Consider the following 24,194-nt stretch of genomic DNA (forward strand, 5'->3'; position numbering starts at 1 on the left):
TAATATCACAAAGTCTCAGTATAGTATTACATTCAGCTTGAATGCACTTTCTCCAAAAAACAAACAAAGTACAGAGCCTTCTTTGGGTTAGTAGATGTGTGACACATGAGGTTGATTATGATTAAGTCAAACACTGCTACACGTTTTGCTTTGGAATGACATATTAGTATTAGAGCTGGAATATACCAGTTAGTATAATTGCTGCTCATTAAATTTTCATTTTGCTCTTCTTTGGTCTGTCTTGTCTCTGGTTGATGAGGGAGTTGCCAGAATGAAATCTCACAGCCTACCAAATTTATAGTTTTTAGCAATTTTTTTTTTCTATAGTTAAGATCAGCTTAACAGTTCTTTTGGGGATGCTGATGGTTTGCCACAAGTCAGAAGAGGGAATCGGAATTCCTACTAGGGATGTGCTTCTTTAGTTGGCCTTATCTCTGAGGAGGTACTCAAATTAATTATCTGTGAATTGATTTTAAACGTAGCCTGGACCGAACCCAACCCCCTTGGAGATGGTTACACTTACTCTTCGTCATTGCATCATCTTGACTGCAGCTTACCCCTTGCATATAACAGGAAAGGAAACAATGTAGTACAAGGCAAGAGAGATTTTATAGCTACCCTTTTAATAGAAAGTCTACTACAGTACATCATTGCATGGTGCCCCATTTTGGTCTGCGTCTAAGTGAATATTCATATCTGAAAGACTCGTAATGCAGCTGAATAATGATTAAGCCAATTCATGATTGCTGTTGCTAACTGCATCCATGGAATATTAGGGGGACGTTAGCTGTCATATAGCTGTGGTCTTTGGTGGCTTGAAGTGAACTTATGTCATACTTTTCTTATTTATTTATCTTGTATGTGTGCCAGTGTGCATGCATGAATGCTTTTGTGTGAGAAATGTTGAAGTTTTCTGCTGTTTGTCAGGGCAAACCTCAAAAGTGTATGGAGGAGAGTTTTCAATAGTGATATAAAAGTTTCAAGAGGTCTTGCAATCACAAATGCAGTTGTATTTCAGCTTGCTGTTTTTTACCTGTTTCAGAAAGACATATGCTTTATTTTTAGATTTGAATGAAATCATACATAAGAGATTGACATATGTGAAAAATATTATCCAAACCCTCTAGATTTTTCAGTTTTTCTTTTTTTTTCATTAACACACTAATTGTTAGATTATTCATGACTGATATTTTAACAAATGCATGTGTAGTTTAGTAGAATTCCAATAATATGGTATTGACATCTCCAGACATCTAGATGGTTGCCTAAATTAGTCTAAATCCAGGATATAGAACAGTTCTTCAGGAAAAATTTTGATTGAAGAAAGTTCAACATTGCGCATATGTAAGTCTAAAATAGATGCAAAATGATGCCAGTGAGAAGGAACTACAGTAAGCTACAGCTGTAGGAGGGATATAATTGCCCATGTCTTCCCTTCCCAATTGTGATTTATGACCAAGAAGTTAACACGTTGAATATTCTGAGGCTTGGATATTTCATGATTTAATTTATGTTCATAGTCAATTGTGGTGAAAGGCTTGAGTTTTCTAATGTATAGAAGAAAGGGATCCACTGGACCGTACCAACATATATGACCATAAGAAATGTCTGCTCTTTCTTTAATGTGTTTTTGTAGTGAATACCCAACCGTATTCTTCAAGACAAGCAAGTTTCTTTGATGCAGTAATGCCATTTGGATATTTTACTCTTCTGAAAGTAATCTTTACAGGTCTTCCCATAATGCCCCAGATGTATTTATGTATTCCATAGTGTTTCATTAATTTTGAATACTGCATCTCCCATGGCTGTTGCTTTTAGTAGCTGTTATTCCACACACTTCTGTTGCTGCCCTCCATTGGGATGGATGTAGGCCTAGCCATTTCAAATATTATCATTGGTCCAAATTATTATACCTATTATTCCACTGTGTCATCCATATTAGATCTAATGCATCTGTTGGTTAACTTCTGAATTTCAGTTCCAGCTGCTTCAGAATTTTTGGCCATTTCTGAACAGCACCTTCTTTGCATGCATTGTCAGTGCTTTGCAGCTTTATTATCCTTTCATCAAATTCTTCAAAGATATACCTAATAATGTTTCAGCTATCATAGCACTGGATATAATCTCTCTGATTTCATGCTGTAATTTTCTTTTTTCTTTAATCCTAGAATTGTCCTTTTATGTTTACTTCCTTAGTCCTACAGCTTTTGCAAACTTAGCTACAGCATCGCTCTTTTCATCATTCTCCAGTTGTAGAAACTTCTCTTGATCTGGAGTCCCCAACCCTGTTACTCATACATGTACACACACAGACACCTTTATTTGCATAGCCACTCATATTTACATTGGATAAATGCTCAGTCACTCTGACACACATTAATTTACACACATGTACATTCACACGTGAACATCCCTAGCTTAGGATGGGATGTGTGTGTATATGCAGATATATATTAAAGATATGGTACATATATACAAGGTTAAAGGACAGGGCAATGTGAGTGTAAAACTCGCTTCCTGTAACAGACAGTAATCACACAGCCACATTCAAACCAACACACACATACATGTCCATATATGTATCCACACAAATAAAAAGCAAAATTAATAGTAATCACACAGCCACATTCAAACCAACACACACATACATGTCCATATATGTATCCACACAAATAAAAAGCAAAATTAATGTACAATTTGCAGTTTTAGACATTTGTATTGTTCTGATTTTTTCTCTAGGGTCTACTTCCTTTTCACATTATTATTACTTTTTTCTTTCATGGCCACTGTTTCTCATATTAGTGAGGTAGCGCCAGGAAACAGACCAAGAAAGATGTAACCACTCTCTTACACACACACACACACACACACACACACACACACACACACACATATATATATATATATATATATATATATATATATATATATATATATATATATATATATATATATATAGAATATATATGTATATATATATATATATATATATATATATATATATATATATATATAGAATATAAAATGAAAATATTATTTATTTTATTTATTATACTTTGTCGCTGTCTCCCACATTAGCAAGGTAGCGCAAGGAAATACACAAAAGAATGGCCCAACCCACCCACATACACACGTATATACATACACGTCCACATACGCACATATACATACCTAAACATCTCAACGTATACATATATATACACACACAGACATATACATATATACTATATATTTATTTATTTATTTTGCTTTGTCACTGTCTCCCGCATTAGCGAGGTAGTGCAAGGAAACAGACTAAAGAATGGCCCAACCCACCCACATACACATGTACATACATACACGTCCACACAAGCAAATATACATACCTATACGTCTCAACGTATACATATATATATACACACACAGACATATACATATATACACATGCATACGATTCATACTGTCTGCCCTTATTCATTCCCGTCGCCACCCCACCACACATGAAATGAAAACCCCCTCCCCCGCATGTGCGTGAGGTAGTGCTAGGAAAAGACAACAAAGGCCACATTCATTCACACTCAGTCTGTAGCTGTCCATTCAACGTATACATACATATACATACACAGACATATACACTTGTACATATTCATACATGCTGCCTTCATCCATTCCCGCCGCCAATCCGCCACACATGAAATGGCTTTTTTATATATATATATATATATATATATATATATATATATATATATATATATATATATATATGTATATATATATATATGTATATGAGGGGTTGAGTCATTCTTCATCTGTTTTCTGGTGCTTCTTTACCAGTGTGGGAAATGGCAATTAAGTATAATAGATAAATAGATAAAACAGTTATTAATATTATTCTATGACCTAAGGACATCTTTTTTAAGGCCCCTTAGCTTCAAGGCAGAACTCCAAGCAGGAATAGGGAAACAATAGACTTATTAGAGTGAAAAGGTCCTTGACAAGAATGTACTCCCTTGCATCTATCAGCATAAGTACTGCCTTTCTGAAAGTGACTTTGGCATCAGGTGTAACCACTAGCAGACAAGTGTCCAGTAAAACTTCAGTATGATGATTTGAAGTATACAACCGCAGGACCCCTTTTTATAGGGCTTTTGCAGCTTTTAAGAATGTGTTCCATTCAGGATCAGGGAAATTGATAACTTTTCTTGATTGACAGGTTCCTTAACAAGATTTTATTTGAAATAGAATTCAAATGCAGTAGATAAAGATAAGCTAGGGATATGCATCATTGCAGATTGTACATGATATTTGCTTTTTATTTTTTGTTTTTCTTGTTTCCCAAGTGAATTTATATGTTGGTGTTACTGTACCAACATAGTCTGTAAGTGTCTGCCTTTCTGAATCTGGGAATTGTATTTATGCATACACAAAAACACACACACAATATATTGGAAAAGATCACAGTTAAGGGCGTGATCAAGTATATTTCTATGAGTCCACTGGGAAGTGAAGCACAGTAAGTTCCCAAGTGCACTTTCATGTAATAAGCACACCAGGGGAGATACAAGAAACATAACAGTCAGTTGATATACAACGAAGAGATTGGTAAGGATCTTTCTGTTATACTTAAGCATCATAATTATAGTATAAGAACAGGACAAGAATCAAATGCCTTTGTTAATCATGTTAAAAATTTTGATTATTGTATTAACTGGAGTAATGCCATCTCACTTATTAACTCTAACTCCTGTACCACGAGAAATATCATTGAATCTTCTATTATTAGATACACCAATAATTGTAACCTTAATATTAGTGAAGTTCTTTACATATTGGATAGCTTTATTGTTGATAAGATTTGTAAACAGTTACCCTTCTAGTCCACATAATAAGTTTATGATGCGCTTTTTGCCAAACTTGAACTCACTTGACCTACATTTGGGTAGTCACTTGTTTACCAAAGGACATCTTAGCTACGTCTCTTCATTGTATATCAACTGACTGTTATACTTCTTTCTTGTGTCTCCCCTGATGATGTGATTATTATACAAAAGTGCACTTGGGAACTTATTGTTTCATTTACCTGTGGTCTCTTCGGAGCACTATATTATTTATTTATTATACTTGATTGCCATTTCCTGCATCAGAGGGGCACCAGGAAACAGATGAAGAATGGCCCATCACTCATATATTGATATATATATATACATAAACACCCATACACATACTTATACATTCACATACATATCAACATATACACATACATATACACACATTTACATATTCATACTTGCTTCCAATCCTTTTCCGGTGCCACCCTGCCCCACAGGAAACAACATGCCCCCTGCATCAGTGAGGTAGTGCCAGGAAACAGACAAAAAAAGGTCACATCCTCTCACTCATTTTCTAGTTGTCATGTTTAATGCACCAAAACGACAGTTCCCTATCCACATCTAGGCTCTTCAGACCTTTCCATGATTTACCTCAGATGTTTCACTTGCCCTGGTTCAGTCCATTAAAAGCACATTGACCCCAGTTTACCACATCATTCCAATTCACTCAGTTCTGTACATGCTTCTCACCTTCCTGCATGTTCAGGCCCTGATCACTCAAAATCTTATTCACTCCATCCTTCCACCTCCAGTTTTGTCTCCCACTTCTCCTTGTTCCCTCCACCTGTGACACATATATCCTCGTTGTCAGACTTTCCTCACTCATTCTCTCCATATGTCCATACCATTTCAATGTACCCTCTTCTGCTCTCTCAACCTTACTTTTTTTTTTTATTACCACACATCTCTCACCCTTTCATTACATACTTGATCAAACCACCTCTCACCTTATATTGTCCTCAAACATTTCATTTCCAACAAATCCAACCTCCTCCAGACAGCCCCATCAGTAGCCCATTCCTTGCAACCATATGATATTGTTGGAACTACTAATCCTTCATGTATAACCATTTTTGCTTTCTGAGTTAATGTTCTCTCTCTCCACACATTCTTCATTGCTCCTAGAACTTTCACCCGCTCCCTTATCCTATGACTCATTTCCTCTTCCATGGTTTCATTGGCTGCCAAGTCCACCACCAGATATCAAAAATACTTCATTTCCTCCAGTTTTTCTCCATTCAAACTTACAAAAAAAAAACCCGCTGAACCTAATAACCTTGCTCTTATTCACATTTACTCTCAACTTTCTCCTTTAACACACTTTTCCAAACTCACTGACCAACTTCAGCAGTTTCTCACTTGAATCAGCCATGAGTCCTGTATCGTCAGCGAATGGCAATTGACTCACCTCCCAGGTCCTCTAATCCCCAACATACTGCATGTTTGCCCCTCTCTCCAAAACTCTTGCATTTACCTCCTTAACCATCCCATCCATAAACAAATGAAACAGCCATCTGATTTGTCGCACACCCCTGCCACAAACTGACCTTCACTGGGTTGAATTGGAATGATGTGGTATACTGGGATCGACATGCTGTCAATGGACTGAACCATAGCATGTGAAACATCCAGGGTAAACCATGGAAAGGTCTTTGGGGCCTGGATTTGGATAGGGAGCTGTGGTTTCAGTGCATTACACATGACAGCTCAAGACTGAGTGTGAACGAATGTGACTTTTTTTCTCTCATGGCACTACCTCGCTGAAACGGGATAGCAATACTGTTTCCTATGGGGAAGGGTAGCACCAGGAATGGATAAAGGCAGGCAAGTAAGAATATGTACATGTGTATATATGTATGTGCATGTGTATGTATATGTTATGTATGTGTATATGTGCATGTATTGGCATTTATATATATATATATATATACATACATATGAGTAGATGGGACATTCTTTTATCTGCTTCCTGGGGCAACCTCACTGACGCAGGCAACGGCAATCAAGTATGATAAATGAAAGAAAAAGATTATATATATATATATATATATATATATATATATATATATATATATATATATATATATATATAATATAATATAATTATATATATAATATAATATAATATATATAATGTGCAGAAACACCACAAGGAAAAGGAAACATGAGAATCCTGAGTGCTTTCATGTATTACCACATCTGAGGGCTAGTTGCAGAGAGCAAATATGTCTCTGCAACTAGCCCTTTCTAGATGGTAATACACAAAAGTGCTCAGGATTCTCGTGATTCCTTTTTGTGGTGGTGTGTCTGCATTTACAAAGTCACATATTTGTTGTGATTTTCTTTGTACATGTATGTATGTATGGTGACAGATAAAATGAATGTTTTTTTATGCAGAATATTGCAATATAATTGTCCCATTTAAATTGTTTTTATGCAGAATATATTGCAGTATAATTGTCCCTCTTAAATTTTCCCATATTGATACATGTCTTATGCAGGTGCAAGTGGAAGGCCAGCCATAGATCAGGCTCAGTTGGAGAGGGAATTAGAATTGGACCTTGAGAAAGTGCGCATTGAGGACACCATTGACCCTAATGTAAGATATTTCTTCATTCAAGATTACTTTTTATTATCATATTAATGGTTCCTATGTTCTTTAGGATAGATATACCTTTTGTTTTGTAGTATTGAGTCATTTTTGCCTATTCTAAGTTTCATTCTAATTCACAAACTGTCTCTACTCTCAGTTGACCCCACCATTACATAAAAAATACATGATTTATCTATGTATATACTACTTAATACATCCTTTTATGTCCATAAACTATCTATCTATATCTCTGATAACTGTTCCCACCTGGAACTCCCTCAAGTGGGTGACATTGGCAATAGTCTTTCCATAACTAGTGAACTCCAGACTCCTTTGCCACATACTCATTTTAAACGAATTGCATTAATATGCTATTTGTTTTATGTCCTATCACATCACTTTTAAAACTTTTTTGTATGATGTCAATTAGCTTATAGCGTGTATCCTGTGTCTTTCAAGTCTTGAACGCATTTTGACTCCTTTCTGCTCTTCATGTTTTACTCTTCTTACTTTATTTCAATCCCATTTACTTGTGCTTTTTCTGTTTTGTTTTATGCATGTTTTTACACATAATTGCTGGCGGCTAGAAAGTATTTCACATTAACATTCATGAAGGTCTAGAGTTACAACCTTGAAAGATTCCCAATCAGATATTTTTATCATTGCTATTTTCTTTATGCTTGGGGGTCTGAAAAATTTTAAGATGAAAATACAAAGGTTCTGTTTTTACTGCCATGCTTTGAATAGTTACGATTTGATTGAAAAATAATGCCATTGGTTTAATTCCTTATTAAGAATTATCATTTGTTTATTTTTTCCATGCTTACCATTTCCCGCATGAGGGAGACAGCATCAAGAACAGTTGACAGAGCCATAGAGGAAAAAATCCTCACTTGACTCCTTACTTTACTGTCTCTTTAAGAAAGTAATGCATAATGCATACAGGGAGAATTTCTATCCACCCCCTCCTGCCCCTCTTAGTCTTTGTCTTCGAATCACAGGGGATATGTAGGTAGTTTTCTTTCTCTGTTATCCCCAGGGATAGGGGAGAAAGTGTATTAGTAAAGTTGGAGTAAGAAGGATGGCTAGAATAAACAGTGAAGATATGGTGGGAGAATGTTTTGAGAAAGATATGTAAATGAAAGGCTTTTAGTATGGTACAGTCAGTCAGAATGTGTGGCAGATGATAAGTCGATCATTAAGGATGTATGTTATAGTCTAGTAGAGGGTACAAGGAGGAGAGTTAGACTGTAGAAAAGATGGAATGGTGATGTGGGAAATTAGATCAGAGTAGGGATATTTCAAGTGTTGAGGAATGATAGGGGACTGAATGTGATGGAAGCATTTTGTGAATGAAAGTGGTTTATATGAAGACTTTTGTCTTAGTTGGCAAATCAGCTTAGTGTTTTAAGTGAAGAAGTAAGAATTCTCTTATAAGTAGGGAAGTTTGTGTTTCACCTTAACACACTGGACATAGGTTGATGATTCATTCTATTCATCTATATCATTGACCTCCATTCTTTTTGGTAACTCCCCTTAACTCCCTTAAGGGGATGACCATGGCAAAAGTCTTCATAACTGGTGAACCCCACTGCTGCTTTTTATCCTTTACTGCATCACCCTCAACAGGCCACTGGCAGAGGGCAATTCTAATGCAGTGTTTTTAGTGGCTTCTACCATGTGTTTGTACTGACCACTACTACATAATGTATGTATCTAATGTTCTTTCCTGTTGTACCAGCCTACTACTGTTACTCAGTGCCCCCACCTAATTTTCTTACTTACTACTACTACCTAATGCTCATATCTAATTTTCCTATGTTCTACTTCTGTCTATTGCTACTAACTTTTGCTAAGAGGCAGGGCAAGGGCAGAGCACTCACCGCAGGAAAATCTAGAGATAAAAAGAATGAGTTGTGTGAGTTAAGTGTTGTCACTTGTTATGTGTGGCAAGGAGAGATTGTATGTTTGTGGACAGAATGCCAGCAGTCCAGGTGAAGGTGAGCCAGAAAGAAGACAGCTACCTGGGTCAGAGGAGTGTAGCTTGATAACCACTAGGCATCCCTCACTAAATCTCCGGATACCTGGTCGAGAAGTATTGGTAATGTACCTCAGCTCATTGGTTGCCTACCAACTACTACCTTCTACTGGCTGATAATGCAGTAGATAAAGGGGATAGGGGAATTGAATGTTGTTGAGGCTGTACGTACCTGATCCATTATTGAATTGTAAATAAAGTGAGGATAGATAGGTAGAAGAATTACTAGTTAATATAACTACTTATAAACGTATAACCTAATCCAAATCAAGTTCACCCCATTTTTAATTGAAGCTTTTGATCCATGTTGTGAACTCAATAGTTTTTCTAAATGGAACTATTAGAGTTTGTGTCTGAATATTATTTATGGAAAGGAGTAATTTTTTTATTTCTTTTCAGGATATGAATCTGGATGAAGAGGAGCTGTTGGCTGATTAGGTGACTGATGCTTGAAATTCATATTTGTTAACTTTTTGTTAATATAAGGATATGGTGTACATAGAAAATTTGATATATTTTGGTTGATGTATATTGTTTTTATACCTAACTTTGTCTTGTTTGATTATATAGAGAATTTATGATTTGTCCATTATAGAAGGAAAGATTATTTTAGATTTTGTGTACCACATATGTCAGCAAACAAGATCCTATCAGAACTTGTTGCATTAGTTTAGAAAAATATGACTTGGTATTACAGTGTTTAAGTGATTATGGATATTGATATATTTAGAAGACCATTAATTTTTTTGATAATGCCAGGTGAATGAAGTTGTCTGAATAAGCAGATATTCCTTAAAGATCTATTTATGAAATATGATGTTAGGGTCATTCCATTTTAGGTTTTATACTTGTAGAAATAGAAAATAAAACTACCAACGATTATGCAAATTTTGTGTCCCTATGCATATTTATTTTATTTATTCATTATACTGTGTCACTGGCTTCCACGTTAGCGAGGTACCGCAAGGAAACAGACGAAAGAATGGCCCAACCCACCCACATTCACATGTCATAGAAGGTGACTGAAAGGGGAGGGAGTGGGTGGCTGGGAATCCATCCCTCTCGTTTTTTTTTTTAATTTTCCAAAAGAAGGAACAGAGAAGGGGGTCAGGTGAGGATATTCCCTCAAAGGCCCAGTCCTCTGTTCTTAACGCTACCTCGCTAATGCAAGAGTTCCGCAGCTTCTTTACATATTACAGATCTGTTACAGTTCTCCTAGACATTTTCAAATAGACTGACCAGGGTATGGAAAAATTATGCTGCTGTTTGGTAAAAATACATGGAATGCCATAACATGCATTATTGGCTGTATATTTTTATATTTTACCCTAGACAGATGTAGGAAATTCAAGTATTTTGTTTATATACATACCAGCCAAAGTGAGTGGAAACTAAAATAATTTGACATTCGTGCAAAGTCTGCAGTGAATGGATTAATGCACCCAGGACCTTAGACTGTCTTTCACCCTCATTCCATGGGTCCATCCACTGCTGTGTCCACTCCCAGGTATTCTTGGGCTATGTGAGTGAAAAATCACTTTTGCCAAGGCTGTATAATTCAGACTCATCGAAGAAATTCGTACTCCAAAGGAGACATGTTTCCTTGCTACCAGAAGTAGTGCTGCCTTGGGCTGCAAGAACATTGAGAAACTGGTCCTGAGTAATTACAAAGTGAATATATTGAGTTTTTGCCCTTGATGGCAAAAAAGGGAAGATGCTGGATGTGTAGGAAACGAAATGCCATAGAATGATTTGTGTGCAAGGAATGACAGTATGAATGCGAGAGTCAATGAGGTTTTATTGAAGTGTTTGTGTGTATGGAGAGGGTAGATGATGAAAACTAAGAGAATCTATGTTTAAGAAGTAGAGGTAGTGCAAAAAAGTGTGTGTGGATGAGATGGAGCGAAGGAGGTTTTGGGGTTTGTATAGAGTGAATTGAATCAATTAGATGTATAGGGAATGGCATGCTTTCATTAGACTGAAGCAGGCCAGATAAAACCATTGAGTAATCTTCGGGTATTGGTTGTGGATGGTACACTCTGGTTTCCATACATTATAAGTGACATCCAGGGTCGCTATGTTCAATTAGACCATTGTAAGTTTGTTACTGAGTTCATATTGCTAAGATGGGTAACCAGATTCAGCTATCCACCATTTATATATATGTGTGTAATTTTTTTTCAAACTTGATTGCTATTTTCTATGTCAGTAAGAAAGTGCCAGGAACAGACAAAGAAAGGCCACATCCACTCACATCCATTCTGTACTTTTATGTGTAATGCACTGAAACCACAGCCAGGCCTCACAAAACTTTTCATGGTTTACCCCAAACACTCCACATGCCTTGGTTCAGGTCATTGACAGCACATTAACCCAAGTATACCACATCATTCTAATTTACTCTAACCCATGTATGCCTTTCATACTCTTGAATGTTCAGTTCTCGGTTGATCAAAATTCTCTTTCACTCCAACCTTCCATCCCCAATTTGGTCTCCCCATTCTTTTTCCCACCACTTTTGATACATAGATCCTATTTGTCAACCTATCCTTAACCATCCTCCATGTATCCAAACTGTTTCAGCACACCTTCTTCAGCGCTCTCAACTGCACTCTTTTCATTAAGTCGTCTCATTCTTTCATTACTCCATCAAACCACTTCACACCACATTTTGTCCAAAGAATTTCTCTCCAAAGGAGCCCATATTTCACTGTTACTGGAAGTAATGTAGCCATGGGTTGCAGGAGCTTCTGGGAACACATCCCTACTATACCAGGATTCCTCCTTGGGAAGATGTCCTGGGATAATAATGTATGTGTATATGATTATTAGAAATTTATGTCTTCTCTTGTCTTGTAAGAAATGTATTTGACTTCATGGACACACACTCTAAGGATGAATAACCTTCACAAGATGTAGTTTGCACTTAAGATATTGAATAATTGAAAGGTTAGTTGAATGGATGCTCTTAAAAAATCCGGAGAATGAACAAAAATGTCTTTAGAATTGATATTTACTTTTTGTGTCTAACCTGTAATTCTTTCAAGCTGTAGGTATATGATGTATCAACATTCACTGATATATAAACATGGGAGAGAATGGAATAGGGCAAATATGCGCAGTTATGAAGTAAAGATGACTCTGCTTTTACTTGTATATAGTTAGAAACGTACCAGCGAGGGGGGGGGGGGAAAAAAAAACGCGTTGCAGCAGTAGACAGCAACTTAACTACAAGTTGTCTGAGTCCCTGTTGAAGGCTAGGCTACTGTTGGAGTCGCCGACTGGTAGCAATTTGTGTGCTAAACCTAACGCGTTACTCTCCGTTATTGCTTGGCTAATGATGTTTTCTGTCACACACCCTAAATTTTACGTGTTATTTACTCCAACGGTATTTTTTGGAAAATGCATTTGCATAGTATAGTTATTATGTAGTTAAATTCAATGGACCATTCTAACCAATGATAGGACATACACAACACTCGTATTATTGGCAAAAAAGCTTAATGTTAGAATTTTAAAACCTCGAAATTTTGACGGGATGACTGTGTGTGTGTGTATCTGGTACATTTTTTTTTCTAATTCTGTATAAATTACGTCACGCTTGCATTTTTTATGGTATTAAATCGTCGATTCTCACTACTGTGTGTATTACTTGACACAACCCGCTGAGTAGAAACAATTGCTGAGTTAGTACTGGTTGAGGTGCTGGAAAGCCTTCCTCTTGTATTAATACATTTCCAAAGCAGGCACGAAGGAAAGAGCTAAAGAAATATTTTCCTTTTAGGCTTAGTAGTCTGTTCCTAATGTTACATTAGCAAAGCGGAAATCAACAAACTGGTATTCAAATAGAATACTATTAACAATCGCTTTCCCATTTCTCACGTTTACATACAACTATTAGATTATCATATACAATGAGACTACACAATATGCAAATTTGTTTACAGAGGGTTCATGCGCATTGTAAAGTTGACTTGCTACAATGTACCTTTTTTTTTATTCAAAGTTCATATAGTCATTCAGCTAACAAAAAAGGAAAGTCCTGAGTTATGTCAAGAAATTAAGGAATTAGTCGCTAATATACATAGCCATATCTATATAATTTTCAAGAAAATAGAGTCTACATTCCCGGGCCGTAGTGGAACATCGGCCATTGGTTCTTTTTCATTTTGGAAAATGATCATACCATATTTCTATTTTCGTTACATCTTTTGTATTGCATTATGTGACTAAAATGACAATTTTGACGAATGAATAAAACTCGAGGGTTTATATAGCCAGGAAATATATGTAAAATTGTAATTTAAGTTTCCCGCCTAAATGTGACGAGGTACGAATGTCGCTCATTTGACGTTATTGCAGCGAGGAACCGCCTTGGAAGAGGTCATCCGTGTGACGCTATTGTTCGAAAGATTACTGTGACATATCATCAGAACTATCTAGATCTTGACGTATATGAACTTTACTTCACATCTATAACCTTTGATCTGACTTTGTAAGTATTACGTGTGACTAGAAACACATTATTGATACTGTACAATCGATTGTTATCATGCTAGTTTGCCATTTTTCTCATATAATAACTTAGCATAGACTTTACACGCCTTTTTTTAAACGTGTAGATATACTTAGTGCGTTGATAATATTCATAATCAACGTGATTTATATTGTACAAAGGCTAACAGGAGTGAAATAAGTTTTCCAAGGTAAGTTTAATTAGGTATTTACTGGCCACACGAAATGCAGTTTTCCCCACAAAAAAACTAGTTTTATTCCTTATATATTTATATTCTTCTATATATCACAAGAAACTTTGTAGTATTATATAACAGGGAGAAAGATCCAGAGGGCAGTGAGAGACGACGTAGGGTCGAAAAATATTCACTTGGGTGCAAACAGCTTAACAAGTGTAATGGTCATTTCAAGCCACATTTACGTCTTATATACCAGACTATACATACAAATATACACATTCCTGATTAGAAAATGTCAATGTATATTTATTAATGTTTAAATGTATGCGTTGTGTGAACGTGAAGACGTTTATAACATAGTGTCATTTAAATTTGCGTAGTTATTTGATACGAATAGTCAATAGGCAGTTGCCATTTAAGTTTCCATGTTTAACTACACAGGTTTCTGCTTGTTAGGATAAATTTTTATTTATTTTGTTCTTGTTTTACATGATATATGTGATAACCTGTCAAGATATATATGGATTACCTGTCATGATTTTGTATTGTTTAATTAACAAGTACACGGTTATACTTTGAGAATTAATTGATATTTGTCAGACTTAGGTGCTTAACTTGCACGAAAGTTAATGATGTTAGAGTTTTGATGATTCTAATGTTCCTCTATCGTTCTCAGCCTCAAAAATTAAGTTGATCTAAACTCTATATTCTAATTTCATCATTAAACCAAACCATAGATATATACCAAAGCTAACGCCTCGTATGTAATATTATAACATATTACTAGTGATATTTTATTACAAGTGTATTACAGAATAAGTTTGAAAAATATAGGAATTGTCTTAGCAGGTTATTAATAAACTACTAAACTGGTTGGATGAAATTAGAAACTGATTGGATATCTTATATAATTCTTTGAAGGCACATACGTTACTGCATTACCGTGATTGGAAATACATTTCTTGATGATGGTTACGACCACAGTAATTATTCTGCGTATTCTCGTACACTTCGACACGCAGAGGGGAGACGTAGTTACTCGTTACTCAAAAAATCTCGTCAAAAAAAACCTTTTTCACTTGTTATCAAGCAGTGTAAAACCGTGGTTTCGAATTTCTAGCAAGTGGAAACCAATGTTTGTCGTTTGCGAAGGGAGTCTTTGACTTGTATAATGATGTTCAAGAGCCAGTTTGTGTTAGAGAACACGAGAGAGAGAGAGAGAGAGAGAGAGAGAGAGAGAGAGAGAGAGAGAGAGAGAGAGAGAGAAAATGGGAAGAGCAGTTGCCTAGCTATCATTTCTAGGTTTTCATCGTTTAAACTCTGCGTTAGTTTATCAGTTTAACACTGATATATCAATTTATATTTACTTTCCCTATAGTATATTTACGTATTTGCTGATAGGTAATATGTAGGATGTTTCTAATAAGGTCAGATGGATTTTGTTTTGGATCGTCTGAATGTCATGCATTTTTTTTTTTCATTTAAAACAACGTAAAATAGCTCAGACGTAGAGTTTGTTTGAGTTGGCAGATGAAGGAGTAAGGTATTAGATTATCCAATAGTTTTGATATCCTTAGTTTTCTGTGATATTAAGAATATTCTCATATATGTATCAACTTGATGTAAGATTCAGTGAATGTAGTTATTCGTTCATACGTGAATTAATCTTATTTAAATGCGTATTTGTCATTGGGTTAAGAAGTGATGGGGTTTCAACATACTTCACGCGTTGGGCAAAACTATTCTCTCAACTATTTTCTTAGGGTTTAGAAAGGATATAGATGAACAATTAATTGCCAACGAATGAAATATATTCTGGTACACGTAAATTTGATTATTGGTCTCATTTTCTTAGGAAATTTCGACCAGCTTGGTAGTAGTAATAATGTCAAGTCTTTAATATTTATGAACATAAGTTCGTTGAAAATTGTCACAGAGAGGAAGTATATGTTGAACATGACCTTGTCCTCTCCATTTACATATCATAATCCAGAATCGTAATTTTTGAGCGGGTATTGAACTCAGAGAAGATGGAAAACGGGTTGAGCACATCCACGAATAAATGGGGCGTCGGGGTTTTTTATGTGAATATCATTAACGGTCTGAGAACAACAGTATATGTAATGCTGGGAAACAGCTGGCTCACACGGAAGGTTTTAACAATCGAACGGGAATATCGTTTCTTACGCCACTAGGATTAAATTCGTGAAGACTATATCAGTTAATGGCGCTACGTCTAGCCCTTCGCATAAAATGGCGGCAAGAGGTTGAGGAATTTTTTTAAAAATATTCGGAACAAAGATATTTAGAAAGATAGAAAGGGAAATGCATCTCGAAATACGTTTATTGGTGTGTATTTACATTTGAAAAACAACCTTAGTAGCACAGATCGCAATGGTATGACACTAATTACCAAGTTTAAGAGTTTGAATTGATATACGTAATTTAACTTAAAACAGAATCATATGATAGAGTCAGTACGTTATAATAATCAAAGCCACTGATTTCTAGATCGGAAATGAACGGTAAATTATATTAACGATGAATCAGTAACATAAAACTACGATTCCTTGTAAGACGACCATGAAAATAACATGATTATACACGTCGGTTATTATCAGCACCAAAGAAATTACTTATTACGCATTAAGGTCGCATTATGCTCGTACGGTAATTGTAACCTGGCACACGAGAGTTCACATAGCATCTTTTTTCATGTTCGTCAAGGACACAATATCACGGAAATGAAAGCTGGTGTAAGGGATAGTGTGGTAAGCCATTGCCAAAATAACATACTTTAAAACTTTTGATCTCGTAAGAAAGTAGAATTTCTGGCACCTTGGTTCTATGAAAAATGCTTATTGCCTCAGCGAACACTGTCATATTTTAACTTTTTTTTTTCTTATACACTAGTTCTTTTTACCTTAATTGTGACATATATTTTATGAACCCACACTTTAGACACTTTTAATCATAAGAAACGATTAACTATCGTGGAATTCACCGCCTCTTCCAAACGCGTTGGTTAAAGCCATGAAAGTAGACAAAAATTTCTCTATATTTTTTTTTCGCACAAAATTTCAGGATAATTATTTTATCCAACAGTTATTATTTATCGTTTGCCGATGTCTTGCGTAGGAGTAGAGATAGGTATTGTGTTTTTTTTTATCTTTTTTTTTTTAAGGTCTAAGGGAATTATCAGCTTACTATAATGTTTAAGTTTAATAATCACGAGAGACTTTGGAAAGACGAAGCAAAAAGCAGTTGTAGATATTGCCGAATGCCACACTATCTTCAAACAGCAGTTCTGATGACTAAGGTGTAGATAATTGGATGAGTTCTAGAAATATTCATGTCATAGATAAAGGAACATTGAATCTCCGTATATAAGACTGTGTTTATCAGAAATTTTTATATCTGTTCCAGCAGATCATAGAGTTTTATTTATGGTAATAATGAGTAAGGTTCTGGCTTTTTTTTGGGGTGGGGTACTTCAAAAGTCTTTACAAAAAGGCTTTTTTTTATGTTGCTGAAGTAGTTAGCTGGCTTAGATTTGATAGTACTACCATTGCAGAGGGAATGTTAAATTTTCAGCACGATTTCAGTTTGTATTTTGCTATGTTCTCTGTGCTATTTTAGTTTCCTATTGTCTTAAAGTATTAGGTGGTGAGAGATTATAGGTTTAACCAGAGATCCAGTAGAATCTACGACCATTAGTAGCTGATGGATGGGTTTATATCAAGTTCTTCGTCTCTTTTTTATTGAATAGAGAAATATATAAGAAATATATTCATTTTTGCGAAGGAAAGGGTTATTATAGATGCGCGTGTTGTATGTATATGATCGTGTGTTTGTGCATATATGAACGTACGCTCGTGTTTATCAGAATATCTGTATATCTGTGTATATGTAACCTATATACTGCATAAACTGTTATCAGTTGTGATCGACCCTACCAGAGAGATTCTGTCTTGAATTTGAACACAGGCTCAAACAAAACCATTATAACTATGTTGTTTTTCGCCTTCATGGTCTCCACTCGATCAACAATTTTATTTATCATAATTCGCATCAAGTTAGTTAATATTTCCAGTTGCTTCTCTCCCACACCTTCTTGTCAACAAATTACTATCGTATTCTCGTTGTATTTCGTACATTACAATGTTCTCTCTTACTGTTACATTCAAGCTGTACTTAGAGTGTAAAGGATAAAGTAGAAAAAGAACAGATAAATGATACATATGAAATTATATGATAAAAAGATATACACTCTAAAAGTCCTCAAAATAACTGTATATGATCGAAATTATAAAATTCCCTTGTAAGTCTCTTGACTGGATATCTACATGTTGATTGAGGAAGGAATTTAAACATATACCATTTGGTAAACTAAAGGCTCCAGCTGCTGTACTGCTGTGTGTGGGTTTAATTTTACGCGGTAACGCTGTAATTAAATATCCAGTCTGTGTTACGAATTCAAACTTTGGAATTGGAAATATTTCGTTTTCTTTTCCTGTATTACTTCAAATTGGGCCAATAGCTGTTTACAAACTATGCCCCTTTCAGTAATACGTATTATCTGATGTCTTGTTAATTTTCTTGCCATGAATTCTGCTTGAACGTTTGTTTGAGAGCTTTAATGTGTAGCTTGGGTTGAATGTATGGGAAAGGAGTTAACAATGTTGATCCATCTTGGATTCAGCCGGTTTGTCTAACTTTTATAATAATCCGTTGTACCCCGGGCCTCAAAAGATGTCATAGTCATTTTCTAGTCTAATTCACGCAATGGAAAGTTCGGATACACTGCGTTCTTGGTTTTCATACAACGCAGTGACGAAAAAAAGAACTGTAAAAAATACTGGAGAAGAAGAATTCGCGTTTAAGAGAAGTGGGTTTTCAACATTCGTTTGAGTCCAATGTTCGACCATCTTGATTAAAACTTATCCAACCCACCTTGAGAATTCGAACTCGTCATCTTGCACAGGTTATTAATGTCATATATATATATATATATATATATATATATATATATATATATATATATATATATATATATATATATTTATTTATTTATTTATTCTCGGTACTGGTGTCAGAAAGGGTAGAATTAGTTTCGAACGCTTCGAATTAATTTTTCGACTAAGTTCACAGTGAAAGACGACACCTCAAGGACTTTGTCGGCCAAGATAATGATTGTGGAATGCTTTGATTTGCTATAGGGTAGAACGTAGAACATTACTATATTCTGTTCCAGTGTCGATCTCTCTCGCTACCTAACTTAGACTGATAAGGTTCGGAAACAACAACTTTCGCCCTGCACCGTTATCATCCGGAACATGATCCGGATTTACATATGCAGATTTCTTTTCTCCATCTTTGGGGAAGTTGTCTTCTGACTTTTCCAGTGATTTCAGGTGTGACTCGTTAACATCTGTTACTTGGGTTGAGTTCGAGGCAGTTTCCCTACAAGGAGTTCGAGGGTGAAGTAACGAAAATGGCCAGAGGTCATACCTCTATATCTCGTACTCAAGCAACAGAACAACGCTGTTTTATTTCCTAATTGTGTAAAGACATACGTAGGTTTTGATGGCATTCCGGGTATGGTATACATAAGGTTGAAAACCGATGAGCGAAAGCAATATTGATACAGAAAATGGAAGGTTTTCATGAAGATAACTGTGTCGGAGAAAATGGGAAACTGAAATAGAAGTCTGATATTAAGTACTGTTAAGGAGTGATATGATTTGTCTTCATAATTGTGCCGGTATTATACTGATGAGGTGAAGAGGTAATTAGAAAGGGCGCGAAGACCATAGATTGTGCTGTGAAGCCGTTTTATAATATATATTCAGGAGACATTATTAGAATTTTGCACAGGACTGTGTTGTCGAATGAGACGAAACGAGGGAAAAAGGATTTGATCATTTACGTGAGAAGAAAGAAACGTAGTAAGGATGTTGTGTATAGAAGAATGGATGTGTAGTATTGATAAATGACTCTTGAGGTGAAACCAGGATACGAGAAACCAGTTTACAGCGCCGACGGAAGAATGATTCGTACTAGACTTGTAGGGACTTAAGGAAACGTGTTATTAGAACGATATGACTGTGGTAAAGGTAGAAAACGATGAATGGGTGTTTTCTATTTTCTTTTTTTGGGGGGAAGAGGAGGGATTTAATGAAGTGAATACAACAGACACGCTTATGTATATGACTGAGACGTGTACAAAGAACAGTCGAAAGTGCCAAGTGAGTGTAGAGAGAGAACAGAGGCAATTCTTGATAGACGCCGTGTGGGTACAGGATGCCATGTGAAGCGAAGAATGAATACCTTACTTTCGAAGGTGTGGAATGAGTAAGGAAGCAGCGATCGAAGAAAGAGAATGAAGACAAGCTGATATGAGGATAAGCTAATATGGTTGTTGACCTTAGGAAAATAGATACAGGTCGATACGAGATACTGTGTCAATGACGTGAGTGCGAAATAGATAAAGAGAGATATGATTTGGATGAGCGGCGGGGAAAGAATGTCTGATTTCTTTTTTCTTTTTTTTTTCTCTTTTGTGCCACGGTATATTGTGGAGGTAGCATAGTTGCTGTGAGGGGGTAACACGTAGAGAACGCTCATGGACCTTCACTCTTAACAGACAGTAGGTTTTCATGGGATAACAAGTCTCCAGTTCATGAGTTTGTTTACGCTGTCACGTGTGCACTGAATGCAGCTCCCGCCTACACACACACACACACACACACACACACACACACACACGCTGTATACACCCTATAACCAGTTATTTTATTTATATATATCACACATTTCTCACTGGTTGAGTGTGATTATTAGTTTGTACAGTACTTGAAGAGAGTTATACACTCGTAAGGCCCCCCCCATGTCTTGAAATGTGTGTGTGTGTGTGTGTGTGTGTGTGTGTGTGGTTAATATCTTTGTGTTACGGAATGAAAGATTTACGCTTGCGTTGCCTCGTCTATACGCCGTATATAGATGCGTATCATGACTTCATTGGTATATACTTGCATCCAAGCCTAAGCCAGGTATCCATTTATCGACCAGTCGTAAGGCGATGATGAACAGCTAGTTTGGATGTGGGCCGCCTGTAGTGGCCGGGATTCGAATCCTTGCTGATTCGTAATGACTCGTAGCCATGAACTCTGACCACTATACCATGGATGCCCATATGTGTGTGTGTGTGTGTGTATATTCTATTACTTAGTCGTCATAACTGGTAGAAAAATACACATAAAAGACGAGGGAAAACAAGCAGGCAGGCCCTTTTAGACCCAACCCAACCCATAGGGTAGCGCAGTTGCCCAACACTAGAATTTTATCAACGACTGTTTTTATTACAGAAATTACCTAGAAAACTCTCGCAGGGAAAAAACTGCCGTTATCATGGGGGCGAGGTAGATGGGGGTTGCCAGCTGGCCTTCCTCTCTCTCTCTCTCTCTCTCTCTCTCTCTCTCTCTCTCTCTCTCTCTCTCTCTCTCTGTGCCCCCCCCCCCCCCCCGGGTGCGAGACCATAATACCGAGTTTATCTGGGCAATGGCCGCAGACTTTTTCAATATTTCCTATATTCGCACAGATAAAATACAAAGTTTGGTTCATTGCCTCTACGTGTACACACATTAGTGGCGAATCGAGACATTGAACAAGGGGTCAGGGGATAGGATTTCTGTGTAGGATGTTGGAGGATGCTGGGGATTCCACACACACACACACACACACACACATACACACACATACACACACCCATCACACAGCGATGAGATAACATGGACAATTCGTCTTTTCACAACTCAGAAAAAAATTAGTTTATAATTTATATATATATATATATTATATTATTTTTATTTTATTATACTTTGTTGCTGTCTCCCGCATTAGCGAGGTAGCGCCAGGGAACAGACGAAAGAATGGCCCAACCCACCCACATACACATGTATATACATACATGCTCATATACATACCGATACATTACAACATATCACAGACATATACATTTATTTCTATTTATTTATTTTGCTTTGTCGCTGTATCCCGCGCCTGCGAGGTAGCGCAAGGAAACAGACGAAAGAAATGGCCCAACCCACCCCGTACACATGTATATACATACACGTCCACACACGCCAATATATATATATATATATATATATATATATATATATACTTATATATATATATATATATATATATATATATATATAAAGGTAAATGTTAGACTGTTTTATTAAGGTAGAAGAATAGACTCGTTTAGGTAAAACTAGAGACTTTGCTTTAAGGTAAAGTTTGAAAACGTTTTTGCATTTTAAGGGTAATTCGTCATGGAATATGAAGTGAGGATTATTCGTTCATAGAAGTTTAAAGAAGAATTGGAAATTAGAATGATTTCGTTGTCAGGAAAATTATATTTCTAACCAATTTTTATCAAAACTTCTTAGCTAACAAAAGAACTAAATTCCTATAAAGTATTCTGTGATCGATAAAGAATTGAATCGTTTTAAACGGATTTCAAAATGTGTAAAACTATATTTTATCGCTTCTTGTAGCTGAATTTTCATTAAGCGAAATTTTGGTAAGTTAGAATATAAAGGCAATAGATGCAGTGAGAACGTGTATAGTTGTAGGATTACTTGAAACAATTGAATAAGGTGTTGAATCTTGTATGGTTGGGGGATATAACTCTAAGTTGATGGCCTTGAAGTTTATAATCTTAAGGCCCTAAATAACACAACAAAGGTGTCTACATCTATCAGTCTTATTAGTACGTTGGCCAAAAATATTTTCATGAATTATATTTTGGCCAAAGTAACTTAATGAATTATGAATTTAGCCCAAACGTCTTCATGAATTACATTTTCCGTTTCATGAATTACATTTTCCGTAAAACCAGATTATCCTGCGTATATCCTCAACAGGATATTAAAGAAAAAAGAACTTGTTCTTAGAAATGTATACAGGATAAACCGTATTGTGTACTGTACAAGTATAATATAGGATTATATTTTTACTTGCTCTAGCTGACATGGACAAAAAACCAGTCAAAAACATGTTTCTCAATCGAGGTCATGTTGTTTGAGAGAGTAAAATGATAAAGTTCATCCAGTTCATTGTAGTGTTGGTCATAATTATATTGAAATGTAATATATTCCAATTTGAAGCTTAGAATTTCTTGCAGGTTTGAGTATGTGCGACAACATATCTTGACGTGGCAGACAGCGCTAAGGATAAACGACAAATCAGGAACACTGAAAGGTAATAGAAATTGTAGTTTACAATATTCTCTGAATTATTATTATTTTAATTATCACGTAATGTAAAAGGTAACTGACATTAATTTTTTGGTTGATTCCTCACCGTGAATGGGTTAATATGGGATCAATTTCATGATGTTAATTTCAAAACGGCGAATTACTGGGTAAAATCCACACCGACATAGGATGGACGAAAATTGCTTCAATAATGGACGCATTATCAGGTTAGATGGACGCAAAGTAAGAACGAAGAAATGAATCTGAGATGCGTAGGTGTTTGTGAACCTAACGAAAGTGTAGAAAGGTATTAGGGAAGAATGACGAAAGAATGTGGAAAATGACGCAACTTTGCTTTTCGAAGGGAGGTCACATAACGGTCATCCTCGTATAACTGGTCTTCACAAAAAGAACTATAGGAAGCAGCAGTTGAAATACGTGTCATGGGTCCAGGGAATAAAATCCGTTTAGCCTAGTTTTATCGGTAGAAGAACGGATGATGGCATTGTAACACACCAAGCTGTTACGGTAGTCGCAAAAAAAATTTTTTTACCCTGACCTGGAAAAAGGGAAAGAGAGAAACCCCGGGACACGTTGTACGTCTTAACAATGTAGCGGTTAGTACAGAATGACTCGAACGGTGTCCAGGCGGTGGTGGGTCAGAAGAATTCAAATCGCCGCAAGACTTTTTCTATAGCAAATTACGCGGTTGTGTACACACACACACACACACAC

At 36.1% G+C, this 24,194-nt stretch overlaps 2 protein-coding genes across 3 annotated transcripts in view; both read left to right on the forward strand.

Moving 5' to 3' along the window:
* The window catches only part of beta'COP (coatomer subunit beta'), a 56,560-nt gene extending 46,179 nt beyond the window's left edge, over positions 1-10,381 (forward strand). For both annotated transcript variants that reach the window (XM_071677841.1, XM_071677842.1), the window contains exons 19-20: positions 7,370-7,467; positions 9,899-10,381. In XM_071677841.1, coding sequence (XP_071533942.1) covers positions 7,370-7,467; positions 9,899-9,937 — 137 coding nt within the window. In that variant the 3' untranslated portion in view covers positions 9,938-10,381. The remainder of the gene's footprint in view (positions 1-7,369; positions 7,468-9,898) is intronic.
* A 3,477-nt stretch (positions 10,382-13,858) lies between these two features.
* The window catches only part of LOC139757403 (homeobox protein PKNOX1-like), a 546,893-nt gene continuing 536,557 nt past the window's right edge, over positions 13,859-24,194 (forward strand). Inside the window, exons 1-2 of the mRNA XM_071677848.1 lie at positions 13,859-13,994; positions 23,387-23,463. The gene's annotated coding sequence lies outside the window, so the exon portion shown is untranslated. The remainder of the gene's footprint in view (positions 13,995-23,386; positions 23,464-24,194) is intronic.

Source organism: Panulirus ornatus, chromosome 26 (assembly GCF_036320965.1).
Source record: "Panulirus ornatus isolate Po-2019 chromosome 26, ASM3632096v1, whole genome shotgun sequence".
Classification (NCBI taxonomy): Eukaryota; Metazoa; Arthropoda; class Malacostraca; order Decapoda; family Palinuridae; genus Panulirus; species Panulirus ornatus.